A 22,612-nucleotide genomic window follows, 5' to 3' on the forward strand; every position below is an offset into this window, starting at 1 on the left:
GCATAGCTGCTAAGGTCTCTTTCAGCATCTAAATTCAATCTATCTTTAACTGAAAAGGAAAGATAATACAAAATATCCAAATCCAAAATAAAAAACAGCATTAAAAATAAAAAATAAACTAACACGATTATTACTGGCCTAACAGGGTATTCAGGCTACTATGGCAGTTCATGTACTCACAAGGTAACAGGCCAGGAGGTCTTGTTTCTAAAGCACATAGATTCAGCTGCTTTTTCAAAGTCAGAATTTCCACACAACACTGAGTTGAAGTGGAAAAGAACTAGCCTAGGAGTCAGGTTGTGACTTGGCTCAAAGCTTTTCTTGGGTAAACAGCTTAGCAACTCTGGGTCTTGGTCTTCTCAGGTACAAACAGACAAGGTTCTATGATGGATCTCTGCAACCTTCTCTCAAACTTGAGAGCCCTCATGTCCCTAAGGGGCTGCTGTCAACCTACCCTCTTATAATACATTCCTTCCAAAAACAGCTTCGTCTGTTTGTAGATTTCTTGTCCTGTCTTGTGGAAGGTCTTGAGAAATTCTATGAACTCCTTAGAGACTCTATCCGTCTCAATGCTGGTTTGCCGATTTATGGAAGGACTGGGAGCTTTTGCTTCCTGGATTTCTGCCAGAAAAATTAAACAAAGTAATGAGTCACTTTAAACATCTTAAGATAGCTTCCATTTTATTTAGTCAAAATTAAATTCATTTTATGCTTAAATGTTTCCACAAGTTCTCTAAAGTAAGCAATATGTATTTTACAAGTAGAAGTACAAAAACATCATCTAAAAGATCATTTTACTCAAGCAAATTTTGTCATGTTGGTATCTTCTTCATACTTATTAATACTGAAATGACACCACTGTCTTGAATAGTTTTCTCAAAGATTGCCTGAGTTTATAAAACTGGTCAACAATGACAATTAGAAGCACAAGGTTTCAGATGATTCACAAAACAGGCAACCTTTCCAAATCCCATTTTACATGTAAAAATCGCAGCAGCCAAAGTGTTTACTTGAAGAAACCATTATTTACCCAGCTTTCAGTCTGTAAATCACACTGCTCACAGTGAAAAAATGCACCCAACTCACATAAGGAACAGGATGAACAAACAATATACTTACTTAACCACTGGGAACACAAGTGTTCCCAATCTGAAAGTGTGATCTTTCAGAACAGAGATGGGTATATAATGAGAAGACAGTTAAGTGCTTTCAAAAGGTACAAACTATCACTGGGTCTCTGAACTATGCTTTCTAACTCAATACCATAAGCACTCCACAAAGGCCTTTCATTCACAAAAAGAAAGATAATTAAAAAGAAAAAATATCTTCCCCCCCACTTTTTGAGACAAGAGTCTTGCTACCCAGGCTAGCCTTGAATTCACTGTCCTCCTGCCTCAGCCTCCTGAGTGCTGGAATTACCCAGCAAGCAAAAGAAGCATTGAAAGACTAAATTCAACCTATTACATGCTTCCCAGAGTCATTTATCATCTTGTTTTTTGAACTCTAGAACCTGAATTCCTGCTTTTATACACACTTTGCATTTTAAACACATTTGTGTGATGAGGTTGCAATAATGTTTTAAGATAATAAAAGCAATATTCTTATTAGGTGAGCTAACACAAGCCACCTGTGGGGGAGAGGAGAGAAAGTGGAGTAATAAGAATTTAGGGCTATGCACTGAGAGCTTGTCTCAAAATAATAGACAACAAACTGGGGAAAAAAAGTGTTTGCAAACAATGTCACAAAGCACTACTTCCCTGAGGACTAAATCCAATAATCCAGTAGGAAAACAGGTGAAGAACAAGACAGTACACAGAGAGAGAACACAGGTGGAGCTGAATTTGTAAATGGTATCTATTATAAGGTAGCTTTAATTTGCACATATGAGTGTATCTTTTCTGTAAGATCCACTGAAAATGGCATCTCATCCTGAGAGAACAGGAAGAGGTACTGTCACTCCATGCAGCGGATGTGAAATGAGGTCACTGCCAAGGAGGGCAACGTGCTGAAATTCCTGCAACTGAGCACTTCTACTTCTCAGCGATGCTCTGGGGACATAATGGCACGTGCACACAACAAGTACATTCATATTACAGCTGCTCATTTTGGCAGCACCTGTGACAGTAAAATACGAGAACCACCACTCGGGCAAAATAAACAATAATTTAATCACTAAAATGCAACATTACATAGCTTTACAATAAAAAGTTGGCTTGTACATTGATATGGAAAGAACTCTGCAGAATGTTATCTTTTATGTAAGCGGTAGGAACTGGAATAAAAATATGTTTGTCAGCTAGACAAGGTGCTATATTTCTATAGTCCCAGCACTGGGAGGCTAAGGGAGGAGACTGAGCTCCAAGTCTACCCTGGGCTACAGAGAAAGTTCCAGGACGGGCTGGGCTACACAGTGAGGCCATGTTTTAGGGAGGAATAGAGGAGAAAGGGGAAAGCAGACAGAGGGAGTGAATGAATGCAAACAACTGTCAACAAGACTAAAAGCACAGAAAGATACTAAGAAATTAGTGTGTAAATAAGTCAGAAAGGTGGGGGTAGTGCTTCAGAATTAAGGATAAAGAACAGAAAGTAGGGGCTGGGGATATGGCCTAGTGGCAAGAGTGCCTGCCTCATATACATGAGGCCCTGGGTTCGATTCCCCAGCACCACATATACAGAAAATGGCCAGAAGTGGCGCTGTGGCTCAAGTGGCCGAGTGCTAGCCTTGAGCAAAAAGAAGCCAGGGACAGTGCTCAGGCCCTGAGTCCAAGCCCCAGGACTGGCCAAAAAAAAAAAAAAAGAACAGAAAGTAAACCTTGATAGACTTTTTATTTTTTAAACATTTATCTAGCACACCAACAGTCTGATTTGAAACAAACACAAAGGAGCATTTTTCTGAAATATTTTTTCTCACTAAGATCCTGTTTCCTAAGATAAACGCTACTTCTGAAACTTACAGAATAAAAAAGTCTGTCTCTTAGATTACTCTCAAGCCTACAAGCAGCCACTTTTGATAAGTTTATGAAGAGGAGGTATTCAACAACTGAAAACAAAAATCCTTAAATAAAGCTGTCATTTGGACAGGAATAGGTGTGTGTGTGTCCGTGTGTCCGTGTGTGTGTGTGTGTGTGTGTGTGTCCGTGTGTGTGTCCCCGTGTGTGTGTGTGTGTGTGTGTGTGTGTGTGTGTGTCCAGGGGCTGGAAGTCAGGGCCTGAGCACTGTTCCTGAGCTTTTTCACTCAAGGCTAGTGCTCTACCACTTGAGCCACAGCTCTATTTCTGACTTGGTGGGCGATTTTCCTGCCCAGGCTAGCTTTGAGCCTTGATTCTCAGCCTCCTGAATAGCTATTGTGAGGTGAACCACTGGCCAGCAGGAACAGATTTATTTTTTATAAACAAAATTTCTCCTATAGAAGAAACAAGCTTTTAAGAAACACAGTATCTTCCAACATTGGTTTCATATGAAAAAGTATTACTTTCATATATTGTTTGACCATAAAGCTTTCTGTTCCCCTAAGTTGGTAGCTCGCAGAAAGCTGAACCCAGGCTCTGTGAATGTATTCTATATCTCAAGCAAATACCCCTCCTCTTCCCCATCCCCTTTCTTTCCCCTCTTTTCCTCTTCCTCCTCCCCGTCCTTAAAAGAGTATTAGAAAATGACCTTGCAAAGCGGTATGGAGATTCCTCAGAAGGCTAAACATAGAGCTCCCCTATGACCCAGCAACTCCACTTTTGGCCATCTACCCAAAAGACCACAAACAAGAACACACTAAAGCCACCAGCACAACAATGTTCAACACAGCACAATTTGTCATAGCTAAAATATGGTTTGTTTGGGGTTTTTTGGCCAGTCCTGGGGCTTGGACTCAAGGCCTGAGCACTGTCCCTGGCTTCTTTTTGCTCAAGGCTAGCACTCTGCCACTTGAGCCACAGTGCCACTTCTGGCCATTTTCTGTATATGTGGTGCTGGGGAATTGAACCCAGGGCCTCATGTATAAGAGGCAAGCACTCTTGCCACTAGGCCATATCCCCAGCCCCATAGCTAAAATATGGAACCAACCCAGATGCCCCTCAGTAGATGAATGATCAGGAAAATGTGGTACATACACAATGGAATTTTATGCCTCTATCAAAAAGATTGACATTGCCCTATTCATAAGGAAATGGAATGACTTGGAAAAATTTATACTAAGTGAAGTGAGCCAGACCCAAAGAAATATGGACTCTATGGTCTCCCTCATAGGGAATAATTAGCACAGGTTTAGGCTAGTCACAGCAAAGGATCACAAGAGCCTAAAAGCTATGCCCTTATGAACATATAAGATGATACTAAGTGAAATGAACTCCATGTTATGGAAATGACTGTTACATCACTGTTGTAATTACTTTCAAGATGCCATGTGAAACCGTAGCTTCTATTGTTGATAATCCTCTTGTATCCCTTCCTGTGGTTGTACCTGCACTATCACTGTATCTCATCTGAGTACACTGGATACTGTATATACTGGTATTAGAACTAGGGAAGTGAAAGGGAATATCAAAATCGAGAGACAAAGGATAAAAAGACAAACAACTCCAAAAGCAATACTTGCAAAACCATTTGGTGTAAATCAACTGAACAACTCATGGGGGAAGAGGGGAAAGGGAAGGGGGAGGGGGGAATGAGGGAGGAGGTAACAAACAGTACAATAAATGTACCCAAGGCCTAACATATGAAACTGTAACCTCTCTGTACATCACTTTGACAATAAATAAGAAAAAGAAAGAAAGAAAGAAAATGACCTTTCTTGGATCCAACCCTGGAAGAAGCACTGAAGAATTTCTTCACTGTTGTAACTTTGCGGGTCTTTTCATTGGTTTTCTTTTCTTCAAATTTGGAAAATGTGAGGGACTGGGCTCCTTGGTTGCTCTGACTGCTGGCAAAGGCCTCTTCCTCCTCCCGTTGAAGTCTGAAATTTCAAGAGAAGACTACAAATAAGCTGGACATTCTCCAAGCTTTCCTTGTACCTAAAGGTTACCACTTAATTGAGGACCCCAAAATTTTACAGACACTATATTATTAAGTAGGTCTGAAATCTCTGATAGTCAGCTAGAACAGAAACCTGTTGTGCATGCCTCTACAGACTTAAAATAGAACTTCTCCATCTATCGTGTTCATGAAGTCACTATATTAGGGTTATGTGAAATAAAACCTAATCCTTTTCCTTAAAAAGCTCAAAGTGGGGGGGCTGGGGATATGGCCTAGTGGCAAGAGTACTTCATGAGGCCCTGGGTTCAATTCCCCAGCACCACATATATAGAAAATGGCCAGAAGGGGTGCTGTCGCTCAAGTGGCAGAGTGCTAGCCTTGAGCAAAAAGAAGCCAGGGACAGTGCTCAGGCCCTGAGTCCAAGGCCCAGGACTGGCCAAAAAAAAAAAGCTCAAAGTGGGGCTAGGAATGTGGCTTAGTGGTAGAATGCTTGCCTAACATGCATGAAGCCCTGGGTTCAATTCCTCAGTACCACATAAACAGAAAAGCCTGGAAGTGGTACTGTGGCTCAAGTGGTAAAGTGCTAGCCTTGAGCAAAGAAAAGCTCAGGGACAGGCCCTGATTTCAAGTTGCAGGACTGTCAAAAAATAAACAAAAAATAAAAATCTCAAAGTGGGAATGGAGAAAGAGATACGTAATTACCATGTAATGAAACAGTTTTACTCCAGAGCATACTGCTTAATAAGGGAACAAAGACTAACACAACTCAACCATAAAACAATCAGAAAGGGACACAAACACATAATGAAAAAAACTGCTGGAAGCAACTAATTAAATGATGACTGAGAAGAAAGGCAAACTCATTTCTCTTACTCTCATGCTAAGAGTTTCAAGGCAGATGGGAGCAAGGTATGTAGGCAATAACAGGCCTATGTGCCTAGCTATGTCACTGTTAACGCCCAGAGGGATGCTCCTACCGTTCTGCCAGCTCCCAGTCCTCCTGAATCTGCTTCTGCCTGGCTTTGTGGTACTCCTCCCTCCAGCACTTGGAGCAGAAGCCCTGCCAGGCAGGGTTGCCGTAGTAGCCACATCCTTTCTTGCAGAGGAGCTCCGACTGATCCACATGTATTCCTCGGCGTTCAGACTTGAGGCTCATCTTCCTGCTAACCAAAGAGCACAAAAGAAGATATTGAAAATGAGCTCACTATTATTATATTAACCAAAAAATAGAGCGCTTATAAAAAACAAATATAGGGCTGGGAATGGCTTAGCAGTAGAGTGCTTGCCTAACATGCATGAAGCCCTGGGTTTGATTCCTCAGCACCACATAAACAGAAAAATCCAGAAGTGGTGCTGTGGCTCAAGTGGTAGAGTGCTAGCCTTCAGCAAAAAGAAGCCAGAAACAGTGCTCAGGCCCTGAGTCCAAGCCCCAAGACTGGCAACTAACAAATATAGCTGGGTGCAGGTGGCTCATGCCTGTAATCCTAGCTACTCAGGAGGCTGACATCAGAAGATCAAGGTTCAAAACTAGCTGGGGCAGGAAAGTCCATGAGATTCTTATCTCCAATTAACCACCAGGAAACCGGAGCTGGCGCTATGGCTCAAGTGGTAGAGTGCTAGTCTTGAGCTGAAGAGGTCAGGGACAGAGTTTAGGCCCAGAGTTTAAGCCCTAGAACTGACCAAAAACAAACAAAAAACAAATATATGACTGAGTCCATGATCTTAAAGCTAGAAGACAATAAAGGATTGCAGTGGCACTGTGGCTCATGTGGCGGATCACTAGCCTTGAACACAAAGAAGCTCAGGGACAGCGCCCAGACTCCAGCCCCAGGACTAACAACAAGAAAAAAAAAACAATGGGTAATAAACAAACAAACTGGGCACAATGGCTTACATTTGTAGTCCCAAATACTTGGGAGGCAATTCAAACCCAGCCTAAGCAAAAAGTTACAGGGACTCATCTCCACAAATACCCTGGGAGTTGAGGCATGTAGCTATAATCCAACTATACATGAGACATATAGAAGAGGATTTCAGTCTGATGCCAGTCCCTGGCAAAAAGTGAGACTCAAACTGAAAAATACAGCTAAAGGACCGGGATATGGCTTGGAGGTAAGAGTGACTGCCTAGCAAGTCAGAGACACCCCCCCCCGCCCCACCAGTACAAATTCTAATAATGCTAAAAAAAGTTTTAAATAAAATTGTCATGGAACTCAGCAATCTATTCCTGGATACATATTCACCCTTACATTCACAGCATCTGCATTCACAACAGTCAAGCACTGACACACCCTAAATAGTGAATACGTACAAGTTGGTATATGCCTACAATAGGGCATTTATTTGACCTCAGGAAAGAAGCAGTGGGGCATGGTTTTGCCTGGCAAGCCTGCAGCACCATGGTGAATCCAGACCCATGCTATAAGGTGAGCTTTGAGGACACTCTACTGAATAAAATAAACTACTCATAAAAAAGACACATACTTCAGGATTCCTCTTACATGAGGTCTAAAGCAAACTCTTAGCAACAAAAAGCAGGATGGAATTGCAGGGGCCAACACTACTTACTGTACAGTGAAAAAGAGCCAAGATGGTAAATGTACATAAACGTAGTTTAATAAATGAATAAAATTTTGTGTCCACGTGTGCTGGTACTAGACCCTCAACTCGGAGTCTTGTGATCTCTTACCCAACCTTTTTGCTCAAGGCTGGTGCTCTACCACGTGAGCAACAGCTCCACTTCTGGCTTTTTGCTGCTTAACTGGAGATGAGAGACTCACCAACTTTCTGTCATCAGATCTCAGCCTCCTGAGTAGCTAATACTAGCACCTGGCCCACTTATTGCTTTTAAAAAATATTATATTTTGCCAGGCTGTTGGGGTCCAGCCTTTGGACTTGACAGGGGATGGGCATTGGGAGTGCTCCCAAGACGCCGCCCTTCCCCCAGCCCTGGGGAATGCGGAAGCAGGCCACAATTCTCTGGGTCCGGAACCAGAAGAACCGGCTTTGCAAACAGCCCCCAAACTTTCTCGCCAGCCCATGCGCCCCCAGTCTCCCCCTGGTCTGGCGCTTTCCGAGTGACGTTAGCTCATGAGGGGGTCATATGACAAGCTCAGAGCCTATCATCAGCGTCCTGGCCGATCGCTTTCTCTCGTCCCCTCCTACCATATTAGTTCTTGCCCCCGCCTTAATAAATCAGATTGCTCACGAAGCATCTCCGAGGTCCGCATACGCCTGGCTTTCTTCACGGGTAAGGAGGGAGGCAAAGCGATCTCGTTCGGCCGCGTGCACCTGTGGTCTTTCCTGGGCCCCCCACTCCACCCTGGCCTAGCCTGCGGGTCGGTGACCAGGGGAGAGGGTGAGAAAGGGAGCTGTGAGAAGCGTAGCAGAGCCTTGATCCCCGCGCCAGGGGAGGCGACCCGAGCCCGACACCAGGCACCAGTGGCTCACGCCTGTAATCCTAGCTACTCAGGAGGCCGAGATCTAAGGATCGAGGTTCAAAGCCAGCCTGGGCAAGAAAAGTCCGTGAGACTCTTATCTCCAATTAACTACCAGAAAACCAGAAGTAGTGCTATGGCTCAAGTGGTAAAGTGCTAGCCTTGAGCTGAAGCGCTCAGGGCCAGCACCCTGACCAGAGTTCAAGCCCCACAGCCAACTAAAAACAAAACAAAAACAATATTTGACTGGGCTTTGGTGGCTCATGCCTGTAATCCTAGCTACTCAGGTAGATGAGATCTGACAATTATGGTTCGAAGCCAGCCTGGGTAGGAAAGTCTGTGAGACTCTTATCTCTGATTACCAAAGGGAGTGGGGGGAGGAGTGGAGCTGTGGCTCAAGTGATAAAGCACCAGCATTGAGCATAATAACTCAGAAATAGCACCCAGGTCTCCTACCCATGACAGACGAAAATAAAAAAGAACAAATGGATCCTCGTGGTTGCTACCAGAGGGACAATCTCCTTTCTCTCTTCAGTATTTCAGTACAGAAGGTTTGACTCAAAAAGACAACTTCATTTCAGTTTCAAGAAAGTGAGGGGCTGGGGATATAGCCTAGTGGCAAGAGTGCCTGCCTCGGATACATGAGGCCCTAGGTTCGATTCCCCAGCACCACATATACAGAAAACGGCCAGAAGCGGCGCTGTGGCTCAAGTGGCAGAGGGCTAGCCTTGAGCGGGAAGAAGCCAGGGACAGTGCTCAGGCCCTGAGTCCAAGGCCCAGGACTGGCCAAAAAAAAAAAAAAAAAAGAAAGTGAATACTTTATCTTCAAATAGTACATTTACCTCAGAAATGAGTGTAATGAAGGCATCAGAATAGTTTGATCACTAACATGGCATTCAAGGACCTCAGTAATCCAGAGACTAACAAAGCCTACTATTTGTCACATGCCCCAAATTGGGATGGGTATTTCATCTAATTATTCAATTTCACAAAAGCCAAAGCAGATGTCATCCTCATTTTATCTATCAGCTGAGAAAAATGAAGCTTGGAGAAATTTCCGAAAGTATGTAAAAGCTAGTTAAAAAAAAAAAAAAAACAAAAAAAAACAGGCAACAGGAAAGGGAGTGAACCCCAGGTAAGGCTGATAAAATTCCAAAATTCTGTTTTGTTTTTTTTCTGCACCAATACCAGGGCTTGAACTCAGGACTTCAGTGCTATCCCTTAGCCACAGCTCTACTTCTGCCTTTTTTCTTTTAGTGGTTAATCAAACATAAGAGTCTCATGGACTTTCCTGCCAGGGTTAGCCTCAAACCCTAGTCCTCAGACCTTAGCATCTTGAGTAGTTAGGATTACAAACATGAGCCACTGATACCTGGCTAGCAATACCAAAATGCTATGCTACATCCCATGTACTCTAACTGTTCAAACTCATATCCTCAAGCACAAATTCCAATCATTTCATCTTTTTCCAAGGAAATCATCCACATGCATAGGTCAACCTAGAAAATGTCCCCCATACTTCGCTTTTTCAAAGATATATCCCACACAGAAATGGAAGGACAAAGGGTGAACAAATGCAGCAGTGGTACTCACTAGACATGTTGAACATGAGCTATACAACTTGTGGATGGGAGGGAAAAATTCCTTACCTGATTTATGTAGTTATAACCCCTTTGTACATCACCTTTATAATAACAATTAAAAATTAAATAAAAGATACATTCTACTGTTAGAAGAAAATGTTTCTATGTGTGCTGCTTCTTAGGAGCATCTTGAGGGGCTGCACTATCTCCCCACGTAACTCAGAAGGGAGCTGAAGTGTTTAAGGTATGTTCTAGATTGGAATAAAGACAGAGAAATTTTGTGCTCCTTCATGTGAATGTGTCTCTAAGACTTGACACAAGTATCAGGGCTTCTAGAAGCTAGAAAGCTATTTCAATAAAAAGGGAAATAAAGTGTGTCTTGAGTTGATTATAAAACTAGAGAAACTTCTATTTTCCTTAGTAGACCATTAGGAAAATAATTTGGGTTTCCTGCAAAGCTGTTTCCTAATCTGATACATTTAATATAACAAGGTAGCCTTTTTGATAGTCAACTGGATATTAGCGATGTTGTATAGATTTCTTTTTTTTTTTTTTTTTGCCAGTCCTGAGGCTTGAACTCTGAGCCTGGGCTCTGTCCTTGAGACTCTCTGTGCTCAAGGTTAGCATTCTATCACTTGAGCCACAGCACTACTTCTGGCTTTTTCCATGTTATGCGATACCGAGGAATCAAACCAAGGGCTTCATGCATGCTATGCAAGTACCTTACCACTAAGTCACATTCCCAGCCCTATAGATTCATTTTAATCAAAGCCTATTTTTTTTTGCTACCATACTATAGATACTGAGGTCAGGTTGAATAAGCAAGAATCACTGAAGAACAAGAAAACAGGCAGAGGCTCTGTTTTTCCTCCGCTGCTGACCATACAGGAAAAACATGAATACAGAGGCAGAGGTTCTGTTGACATACAGAAGAGATAAAACTGGTTTGGAGAGAGGGGAAACTATGTGTCAACCAAGTGCTTGCAAATTGAAGTATACTCCGGTCAAAACTAAGGAATTCTGTCCTCCCCTTCAGAGCTGAGGAAATAAAAGTTTAAAGGAGTGGGACACTTATCTAAAGTCACGTGTTAGTGCTGAAATAACACCTTAATAAGCTCCAAAGTCAGTTTTCTTTCCTTCATTTAAAATGTATGTAGGGAATGGGAAAGTGGCTTGGTGGTAGAGTGCTTGCTTAGCATGCATGAAGCCCTGGGTTTGATTCCTCAGTACCACATAAACAGAAAAGGTCAGAAATGGCACCGTGGCTCCAGTGGTAGAGTGCTAGCCTGGAGTAAAAGCAGCTCATCAGGGACAGTGCCTAGGCCCTGAGATCAAGCCCCAGCACTGGCCAAAAAAAAAAAGTATGGAATTTGCTACCCAATAATTTCTATTCAAATAGTCCTCATTCTTCTTTACAACAAGTAAACTGCAGAACAACAAAGAAAAAGGTAGCACTCTTGTGTGCATTCGAGAAACTCAAATATGCTGCAAAAGTAAGCCCCATATCAAGGGGACTTTACCACTCATGCAGCACAAACCATTTTACAAAGTGCCACTGGTGATGGAGTAGATGGAAGCCTGTGAAGGTTATTAGAACAAGAAGCATGGAAGACTGAAGAGTACTGAAACACAGAAAGTGCTAGGAATCTGTGGAGAACATGGAGGGAGGGGAGCAGGGGCAAACACCAGACTTAAGGGACCTGGAATTGAACTTCCAAGGATCTTAAAAAGATGATGTAAAAGATAGGACATTCTCTAGTCACAAAAGCTGCAAGTCAGGAAAGCAAATGTGGAACATGAGGGATATGAAAAAAGTTAGACATAAACGGAAGATGTGAGGTATGTAAAGGGAAATTACAATGACTTTAAAAAACTGCAGCCGGAGGGCTGGGGATATGGCCTTGTGGCAAGAGTGCTTGCCTCATATACATGAAGCCCTGGGTTCAATTCCTCAGCACCACATATATAGAAAAAGGCCAGAAGAGGTGCTGTGGCTTAAGTGGCAGAGTGCTAGCCTTGAGCAAAAAGAAGCCAGGGACAGTGCTCAGGCCGAGTCCAAGTGCCAGGACTGGCAAAAAAAAAAAAAAAAAACTGCAGCCTGGGCTGGAAATGTGGCTTAGTGGTAGAGTGCTTGCCTAGCATGCATGAAGCTCTGAGTTCAATTCCTCAGTACCACATAAACAGAAAAGAGCCAGAAGTGGCACTGGCTCAAGTGGTAGAGTGCTAGCCTTGAACACAGAGAGGCTCAGGGCCAGTGGCCAGGCCAAGTTTAAGCCCCAGGACTGGCAAAAAAATAAAACAAAAAAAAAACTCAAGTCTTGAGAGATTCTGTAGTTTGAATCCTTACTATTCCTCACAGGCCCATGCATCCTCTGCTTGTGGCACTAACTGGGAGAAAATGGGGCAGCCAGTAAGAGATGAGGTCATGGGGATCCTGACCCCTGCTCTGTTGTGGTTTGGTCCATGGGAGGGCTTTTGCTCAAGGCCAGTACTCTACCACAGCACCACTTCCAGTTTTTGAGTGGTTAACTAGAAATGAAAGTCTTGCAGTGACTGTTCTGCCTGAACTGGCTTCCTCAGATCTCAGCCTCCAGAGCAGCTAGGATTGCAGGCATGAGCCACGGGCACCCAGCTTTGCTCCCTGCTCTTTCTTCACCACACACTCCAGCCACCATGAGCTGCTTCACCACAGTTCACCTGACCATCAACTGAAATCTTCACAATTGAAAGCTTAAATAAACTTTTCCATTTTATATGGTTAGCTCAGGCATCTTGTCTAAGTGATGGAAAGCTGACTAATATTAGTCTGTCTTCTAGCATGACAAAGTGAGGAAGACAATAAATCTCCCTCCTCAGAAGCGACTTCCCCTCTGCAGGTCTGCAGGTGGGTGCATGTGAGGGAGACATGGGATGCTCCTGCTTGGAAGTCAGGCCCTCCCTCACATTCCCTAGGGCTCCTTTATTTCCCGTGTTCACAGGAGTTCTGCTGGTCCAAGCAGAAGCTTCACCTGAAGTACTATCCCAACTTTGTTGGCACATATAATCTTTGCCTGAATATTAAGGTATGCAGACAGAGAATGACACCCTAAAAGGAAGTCAGATATAAAACAAAAACAAGGTGGGGGGGGGGGTGAGCAACATAGGTATCAGTAGATAAAGATTTCACAGACCATCCAGTTAGAAAATCTGGAAAGTACACTTTGAGCACTATTTTTTTTTTTTGGCCAGTCCTGGGGCTTGGACTCAGGGCCTAAGCACTGTCCCTGGCTTCTTTTTGCTCAAGGCTAGCACTCTGCCACTTGAGCCACAGCGCCACTTCTGGCCATTTTCTGTATATGTGGTGCTGGGGAATTGAACCCAGGGCCTCATGTATAGGAGGCAAGCACTCTTGCCACTAGGCCATATCCCCAGCCCCTTGAGCACTATTTTTAAGGATGTTTGAACAAAGCAGAAAAGGAGTCCAGTTAGGGAAGGGAACCAGGATTTAAAGTATCACTGAGAAATCGAACTATATAACTTGAGAGTGGGATGGAAGGAAAAAACTGGAAGAGAAAGAAAAGAGGTGACTGTCAAAAAAAAAAAAGAAATGTAGGGGTTCCCGGGCCTGGGCTTTGTGCTCACTTGGAAGCGGTCTGCTTTGGGGAGCTGGGGTTCGGGACCCTTGAGCTGCTGGGCTCTTCCCCAGGGGAAGCACCCTTGTCAGCTGCCCCCCCCCCCACCCCCAGCTCCCGGCCGTCTGGTCGGCGCTATGGCTCCTCGCGGGAGGAAGTGGAGGCCGACCCGGTGGATAAGCGGCGGCTGGAGGGGAGGACGCGGAGGCGGCGGTCGTCGTCATTGAACACTGCACGAGCTGACGGGTCTACGGGAGCAATGCCAGGCGCTGCACCAGGCGGCCCCCGGGCTGCCGGTGGAGGTGAACCCCGCCAAGCCCCGCAGGGGCAGCTTCGAGGTGACACTGCGGCGCCCGGCGCCCAGCTCTGAACTGGGATTAAGAAGGGGCCTCCTCGCAAACTCAAGTTTCCGGATCCCCAAGAGGTGGTGGAAGAACTGAAGAAGTGCCATTCATGAGGAGACTTGGGCAGAAGCCCTCTTGCTGAGCTTTCAGTCCCTGGTGGTGTTGGAGTATTTGATGGGACATGGTCAAACTTCAGTCATGTACCTGAAATCATGGTTCCTTCATCTCTAGAAATGATGGTTCAGTTATGAGGCAGCTCTCCAGTGAGGCACTGTAAAAGTGTTTGGACTTTGTTTAATAAAAGTTGAAATAAAAGTAAAAAAAAAAGAAAGAAAGAAAGAAAGAAATGTAGGGCTGGGAATGTAGTTTATGGGTAGAATGCTTGCCTTGCATGCATGAAGCCCAGGGCTCGATTGCTCAGCACTACATAAATGGAAAAAGATGGAAGTGGCGCTGTGGATCAGGTGATAGTGCTAGCCTTGAGCAAAAGAAGCTTAGGGACAGTGCTCAGGCCCTGAGTTCAAGCCCCAGGACTGGCAAAAAAAAAAAATTAGAAAGAAATGTACTCTTTAACTTATACTGTAACCTCTCTGCACACCACCTTTATAATAACAATTTAAAAGAAAAAAACTACAATTTTTTTTTAAAACATAAAATATCACTGGAAGTGGTGCTGTGGCTCACGTGACAGAGCCATAGATAGCAAAGGAAGCTCAGGGACAGCACTTATGCTCAGAGTTCAAGCCCCAGGACCAGTAAAAGTAAATAAAGTATCACTGAGCTTGTGGCAAGATTGTTTTCCTCCTCCAGCATAAATGGGTCAGCTCCTCTAACTGCTCAGGGTCTGATCATTTGAAGTAGGTGACCACTATGCAGTTTCTACCACAGTGACTCCACAGAGAGCCCACAGAAGCCCACCACTGGAGTGGACCAGAGAGCTACACTTTTCTGTCCTTCTACGGCTTGTCCCCAAATGTGCAGATAGTTGTGGAAATACATGGCAGGAAGGGATAGCTACACTTGAAGCTTTCTGAACAGAAGAAAGAAAAGACAAACCCCCAAAGAACAAAAAGCACAGGAGAAACTGGAGAGAGAAGTCAAGAAAGCACATCTCCTCAGGGGCTTAACCACAGAATGTGATAAGGACTCAACTATAAAATGTGATAAAGAGCCAATCAAAATCCACCAAATTATTTATTAGCTTACATTAGTAATGTGGGAGGGATGCCCTTGCCATATTTCCATACTGTTACAATGTATTCAAATCACTCTTGCTCCCTTCTACCACTTCCCCTTTCCCAAAGCAATTGTAGCATGTTTCATTGGTGGATTTTCATAGTTGCAAATAATCTACTTCAACAGTATAAACCTTCCATTCCCATTGAATTCAATCCCTTCCACTCCTGGTAGTCTGTTTCTCTTTTTCCACACCCCTGTGGACCAACAGCTTTCCTTGATTTTCCTTATAGTTGTCATTATACTTGTTTTTTTCTGTTGTTTTGTTTTTGCCAGTCCTGGGGCTTGAACTTAGCCTGGGGCTCTGACCCTGAGCTTCTCTCTGCTCAAGGCTGCCACTCTACCACTTGAGCCACATGCCTCTTCCAGCTTTTTCTGAGTAGCTCCTTGGAGGTAAGAGTCTCATGGACATTCTTGCCTGGGCTAGCTTCAAAACCACGTTCCTGGACTGGGAATGTGGCCTAGTGGTAGAATGCTTGCCTCTCATACATGAAGCCCTAGGTTCCATTCCTCAGCACTACATATATAGAAAAAGCCAGAAGAGGTGCTGTGGCTCAAGTGGTAGAGTGCTAGCTTTGAGCAAAAAGAAACCAGGGACAGTGCTCAGGCCTTGAGTTCAAGCCCCAGGACTGAAAAAAAAACAAACAAAAACTGCAATGCCTCCTGAGTAGCTGGGATTACAGGCCTGAGCCACCAGTAGCCAACTTTATCTTTTTTGTTTTTTGTCATCTTGAACTCAGAACCTGGGTGCATCCCTGAGCTCTTCTGCTCAAGGCTAGCACCAGTTTGAGCCACAGTACCACTTTTGGTTTTCTGGTGGTTAACCGGAAATAAGAGTCTCACAGACTTTTCTGCCCAAGCTGGCTTCGAATTGTGATCCTCAGATCTCAGCCTCCTGAGTAGCTAGTATTATATAGAGGCATGAGCCACCAGCACCAGGTCACATATACTTGCATGGAAAAATTATTTATCCTAGGCTGGGAATGTGGCTTAGTAGTAGAGTGCTTGCATAGCATGCGTGAAGCCCTAGGTTCAATACCTCAGTACTACATATACAGAAAAGGCCAGAACATGCTCTGGCTCAAGTGGTACAGTGTTAGCCTTGAAAAAAAGAAGCTCAGGGACAGTACCCAGACCCTGAGTTCAAGCCTCAGGACTGGAAAAAAATATTTATCCTCTTTCTCCCTTCCCTCTTTCCCTTCTCTTTCTAAGTAGTCACTTAGTTTCACACACACAGAATTTCAAAATGAGCAAAAGCCTTGGACACTCTAGTTACAATCAGCTGAGTGCCAGTGACTCTACTGTAGTCCCTGCTACTTAGAAGCTGAGCTCTGAGGATCACTTCAAAGCCAGCCCTGTCTAGAAAATCAGTGAGAAAGCAGGACGTTGAGCAGGAGCTCAAGTGGTAAAGTGCTAGCCTTAGTTTAAAAAAAAAAAAAAAAGCTTAAGGACAGCACCCAGGCCCAGAGTTCAAGTCCCAGGGTCAGCCCAATAAATAAACATACAAACAAACAGTCCTTGTGGAGCTTATTGTCTGGCTCGAGATTTGACTATATGGCTGCACTATTAACACTGAAGAATTAATCTAAAAGCTACTAAATTCATGTCTATGAGAAACAAGCAAAATATATGTCTGTGAAATCTATGGAACCCTTAGATAAAACAAGTTAGAAAATTAAAAAGAGATCCTGTTCACATTAGTGTCCATATGTTGTTTAAAAACCTAAGTAATGTTTTGGTGAGATAATTGTGTGGCCTACATAAAAATATTAAGAGGCAGACACCAGGACTGTGGCTTATATCTATAATCCCAGTTACAGGGATTACACTGGGAAAGGGCAGCAATTGGGAGGATTACAGACTGAGGTCAGGGCAGGCAAAAATTAGCAAGTGCCATCTCAACAGAAAACAAGAGCTGGTATGATGTGAATGCCTGTTATCCCAGCAATGCAGGAAGCTTGGGGAGGAGGAATTACTTAAGTCCAAGCCAAGTCAGGGCAACCATAAATCTCTGAAAAGTAACTAAAGCAAAAAGGGTAGGAGGTATGGCTCAAGAGGCAGAGCTACCAAGTGCAAGGCCCTGAGCTCAAACTCTGGTACTGCCAAAAAAAAAAATCAATTTGAAATATAAAGAAGGCTTAAAATAATGTGAAGACACCAAGATACAGTAAGCATTAAATATAATCAAAATAGCAGGGCTGGGAATCTGGCCGAGTGGTAGAGTGCTTGCCTTGTATGCATGAAGCCCTGGGTTTGATTCCTCAGCACCACATAAATAAAAAAAGCTGGAAGTGGCACTGTGGCTCAAGTGCTAGCCTTGAGCCAGGGGCAGTGCTCAGGCCCTGAGTTCAAGCCCCAGGACTGGCAAAAAACAAACAAACAAAATGGCAAATGTTCGAAAATGTGTTTGCTATAAATGATAATAAAAATTCTCTAAGATTTTTTAGAACTAGCAAAATGATTGTATGTGTCATCAGCAAGAATAAATAAGCAAGAATTTTGTTGCTGTTGCTCGTACTGGGCTTGAACTCAGAGCCTGCACCCTGTCCCTGAGCTTCTTTTGCTCAAGGCTAGTGTTCTACCACTGGAGTCACAGCTCCACTTATGGGTTTTTTGTAGTTAACTGGAGATAAAAGTCCCATGGACTTTCCTGCCCAGTCTGTTTGTGAATGGCAATCCTCAAATCTCAGTCTCCTGAGTAGCTAGGATTACAGGTGTGAGCCAGCAGTACTGGGCAAGGTTTTTTTTCCCCCAAATTAACTTAATTTTTCTGAAATATATTCTGCAAACAAACTGTAACATATAAGGTAATTTAATATTAAGGAAGTTAAGAAGGGGTACCTGTGGCTCACTCTTGGATTCCTAGCTATTCAGGAAGCTGAGATCTGAGGATCATGGTTCAAAGCCAGCCAGGGGAGAAAAAATCCCCATGAGACTCTCATTTCCCATTAGCTACTCAAAAAACTGGAAGTAGCACTGTGGCTCAAAGTGGTAGAGTGCTGGCCTTGAGCAAAAGAGCTTAGGGACAGGGCCCTCAGTTCAAGCCCCCCAACCAACAACAACAAAAAAAAAAGTTAAAGTTTTCTATAGTCAGTTTTAGAATAATTAGTCAACAACCTACCACACTCAAGATTAATTTTACAGGCACCTTAATGAATTGAAGGATTTTTCTTCTTCTTTTTTTGCGAGTCCTGGGCCTTGGACTCAGGGCCTGAGCACTGTCCCTGGCTTCTTTTTGCTCAAGGCTAGCACTCTGCCACTTGAGCCACAGCGCCACTTCTGGCTGTTTTCTATATATGTGGTCCTGGGGAATTGAACCCAGGGCTTCATGTATATGAGTCAAGCACTCTTGCCACTAAGCCATGTTCCCAGCCCCAGTTAAAGGATTTTTTTTTTTTTGGCCAGTCCTAGGCTGTGAACTCAGGGCCTGAGCACTGTCCCTGGCTTCTTTTTGCTCAAGGCTAGCACTCTGCCACTTGAGCCACAGCGCCACTTCTGGCCATTTTCTGTATATGTGGTGCTGAGGAATCGAACCCAGGGCCTCATGTATACGAGGCGAGCACTCTTGCCACTAGGCCATATTCCCAGCCCGTTAAAGGATTTTTTTAAAGACAGCAGAAAAACTGAAAGAACTAAAATTATATACTTAAGAAAGTCCCACAGAGGTAAGAATTACTTAAAGCTAAAAAGATTCAGGAAAAAGAAGGAAATGAAACTTGAGTATGTAAATTTTTTTAAAGCCCATCTAGTTTTTAAAAGGTCTTACCTGTAACCAAAATGGCCAAAAGAGAATGGAAAAAATATTTCGATCTAACAATGAAGCATTTTATAGTACTAAAAAAAAAGACTAAATATATGACAGCTCAGTAGGACAAGGACATAAAACAATCTATTGAAGAAGGTCAATGAAGCTGGACACTGGTGTCTCATGTCTGAAATCCTAGCTACTCAGGAGGCTGAGGATCACATTTCTAAGCCAGCCTGGACAGGAAAGTCTGTGAGACTCTTATCTCCAATTAGCTACCAGAAAACAGGAAGTAGTGCTGTGGTACAGGGCTAGCCTTGAGAAAAAAGAGCTCAGGGACTGTGCCCAAGCCCTGAGTTCAAGCCCCATAACCAACAACAACAAAAACTGAATGAAGCCAGATGCCGGTGGCTCATATCCGGTGGCTCATGTCTGTAATCTTAGCTACTCAGAAGGCTGAGATCTGGGAACCATGGTTCAAGGCCAGCCCAGACAGGAAAGTCCTTGAGACCGCTCATTTCCAATTATCCACCAAACAATTTTTTTTTAAGTCATAAAGCTGTAGATCAAGTGGTAGAGCACTAACCTTGAGCAAAAAAGCTCAGGGACAGGGCCCTGAGTTCAGGACTGATACATACAAAGTAAATATTTTCCTAGAAACAGACATGGGATGTCAAAAGAGTACATGATTTTAATTTTTGGTATCTATTACCAGACTGGCCTGACCAATTTGCTTTCCCACTGGCACTGTGAGAAACAACTTTCCCACAACCTCAGAACATGGTATTATTAAACTTTGATGTTTGCCAATCTGACAGACAAAAATCAAACAAAACAAGCAAATTTTTAAAGTATTGATTTCTCTCTCTCTCTCTCTCTCTCTCTCTCTCAAAGAGATAGAATCTTGCTATCTTATCTTGTCCAGACTGGCCTCAAACTTGTGGCCTCCTGAAATACTTCTGTGTCAGTCTGCTGAATAGCAGGATTGACTTAAAGAGGCTGCTAGCGTACTGGATTCATTCTTTCCTTTCTTTGTTTTGTGGTAGTGTGGGCATTGAACCCAGGGCCACCAGCATAAAAAGCTAACACACTATCCCTGAGCTACATCTGCAGTCCATGCTTCTTGTTTTATTGTGCATTTCCCTAAGAAGATGAACCATTTTGATTAATATTTATTGGCAGTAGTTAACTATCCATATTCTTCTAGAAGTGAAGGCATCAATCAGGCAGGTGCAGGTGGCTCATACCTGTAATACCAACTACTCAGGAGGCTGATCTATGAGGCTGATGGTTCAAAGCTAGCCAGGGCAGAAAAGTCCATGAGAGTCTTATTTCCAATTAATCAGAAAAAAAGCTTAAAGAGAAAATGAAGTTCAAGTGGTAGAGCACCAATCTTGAGCAAAAAAAGCTAAGAGTATAATGCCCTAAGTTCAAATCCAAGGAGACACAGACACAGACACAGACATACACAGACACACACACATGCACACACAGAGGGAAGGCACCACATTTTAATCAGATTCCTTGTTTCAAATTTGTATCCAAGTTTTACCAATTTTTAACATCAAACAGAGAATCAATGTGTCTGTTGTTAAATGTAACAAAACCAAGTATCCCAAATAATTCCAAATGACCACCAACCCCACCCTACAGGAGGCAGAGTTTAGTGTTGCTGGAATGAGCTGGGCCAGCAGAGCAGCATTCTTAAGAAATGACTTCAGACAATCTTCCACTGTACTGAATCACACCCTCTGCAGTTGAGCAAACTATGACTCTCATCTGAGCATGCCTTAGCCCAGGCTAACAGCTCAGCATCACATGCAAAATAACCTGGCTGCATTAGGCTACTTTCCAGTATTCTCTACCCTCGTTTCCAGTCTATACTCGTAAGTACCCAGGAAAGAGTTACTTCTCTTAAACTCTACCTAAAATAATATCAAACTGAAAATATCAATACATGAAATGGTCTCTACCTGTAAAAGTTGGTTGTTTTGTCTTTTCTTTTCCAGTTGTATGTTAGTTTTAGCTTTGCTGTTGCCTTCCCTTAATAGTCTGACACACAGAGACACAAGAGACTTAAGAGAAATACAACAGACTACAAAAGTATTGACTCGGATTTGTTAGAAGGTATAAGTGACTGAATATCTGCACTGTTTTATTTTTGCTGATATGACTATTTTTGCAGTGCTGGGATGAAATCTAAGACCTTCCTCACATGAGGCAGATGCTCTACCACTGAACTACCTCTCTAGTCCTGGTTGTTGATGATACACTATCTCCCTACCTATGTACCCAGCTAACTGGGATCACATGCACTGTCATGCCCAGGCTAGCCTGGAACCATTACTTTCTCAAGCTCCTAAATAGCTTGAATTACAGACATGTGCCACCATACCCAGCCCCCTTCTCCTTGGTGATTTGAGACAGGGTCTTACAGAGTAATCTAGGTTGCCCTTGAATTTACTATGTAACCCTTCTGGTCTATAATTCACAACCTTGCTGCCTTGCTTCATCAGTGCTGGGATTATATGTATATACCACCATGCTCAGCTTGATACTATGTTTAAGGCTTCTAAGAACAGTTTCCTAAAATATAAGATATGTCAGTAAAATGTTCAACTTGGCTGCACTAGCAACTGTACTAAAAGATGTTTATCAAAAAACTAAAATGCATACATTTCATATGAGTGACTAATTACTAATCATTAAAAAATTCATACACTATTTGAGAACCTGAACTAAAAATGCTAACACAAAATAGTACAATCAAGGGCTGGGAATATGGCTTAGAGGTAGAGTGCTTGCCTAGCATGCACGAAGCCCTGGGTTTGATTCCTCAGCACCACATAAACAGAAAAAGCCAGAAATGGCGCTGTGGCTCAAGAGGTAGAGTGCTAGCCTTGAGCATAAAGAAGCCAGGGACAGCGCTCAGGCCCTGAGTCCAAGCCCCAAGACTGGCAACAGAAACAAACAAACAAAATGGTACAATCAAAGCCAGGTACTGGTGGATCACCTGTAAAACTAGCTAGGAGGTGAGACTTGAGGATCACGGTTCAAAGCCAGCCCAGGCAGAAAAGTCCATCCATGAGACTCGTATCTTCAATTAACCACCAGAAAACTGCAAGTGGTGCTGTGGCTCAAAATGGTAGCTAGCCTTGAGCAAAAGAGTTCAGGGTCAGTGCTTAGGCCCTGAGTTCAAGTCCCATATCTGCCCCCCTCCAAAAAAGAATCTGCATGATACACTAAAATGTTACTGATAAACATACTTTTGTAAATAGTAAATATATTCATGAGATAACTCACATTATAAACTCTGGAAGGAGGGGGCTTGTTTTGGTTTTTTTCCCCTTGTTTATGCTGCTAGCAAATGCTGCTGTGCATCTAAGCTATAATAATCAACCTCCAAGTTTCAATAAAATGAACTTGCTTTAAATATTATGAAGAAAGTAATAAAAATTCAAGGTAATTACTCTATAGAACATGTCAAAAGACAGCCCAGCAGCGGTGGCTCACACCTGTAATCCTATCTACTCAGGAGGCTGAGAGCTAAGGATCTCAATTCAAAGCAAGGCCGGGGGCTGGGAATATGGCCTAGTGGCAAGAGTGCTGGCCTCATATACATGAAGCCCTGGGTTTGATTCCTCAACACCACATATATAGAAAAGACCAGAAGTGGCACTGTGGCTAAAGT

At 43.3% G+C, this 22,612-nt stretch overlaps 1 protein-coding gene across 6 annotated transcripts in view; it reads right to left on the reverse strand.

Annotated features, from left to right (window-relative positions):
- The window catches only part of Rabgef1 (RAB guanine nucleotide exchange factor 1), a 40,782-nt gene that overhangs the window by 11,506 nt on the left and 6,664 nt on the right, over window positions 1–22,612 (reverse strand). For 2 of the 6 annotated variants that reach the window (XM_048329506.1, XM_048329497.1), the window contains exons 2-4: window positions 5,943–6,128; window positions 4,779–4,945; window positions 455–621 (exon numbers count right to left, since the gene is read on the reverse strand). In XM_048329506.1, the coding sequence (XP_048185463.1) occupies window positions 455–621; window positions 4,779–4,945; window positions 5,943–6,121 (513 nt within the window). In that variant the 5' untranslated portion in view covers window positions 6,122–6,128. Of the gene's footprint in view, window positions 1–454; window positions 625–4,778; window positions 4,946–5,942; window positions 6,129–22,612 lie in introns of all 6 variants that reach the window. The other 4 variants (XM_048329463.1, XM_048329473.1, XM_048329489.1 and 1 more) reach the window with 2 other exon arrangements.

Source organism: Perognathus longimembris, chromosome 1, assembly GCF_023159225.1.
Source record: "Perognathus longimembris pacificus isolate PPM17 chromosome 1, ASM2315922v1, whole genome shotgun sequence".
NCBI lineage: Eukaryota > Metazoa > Chordata > Mammalia > Rodentia > Heteromyidae > Perognathus > Perognathus longimembris.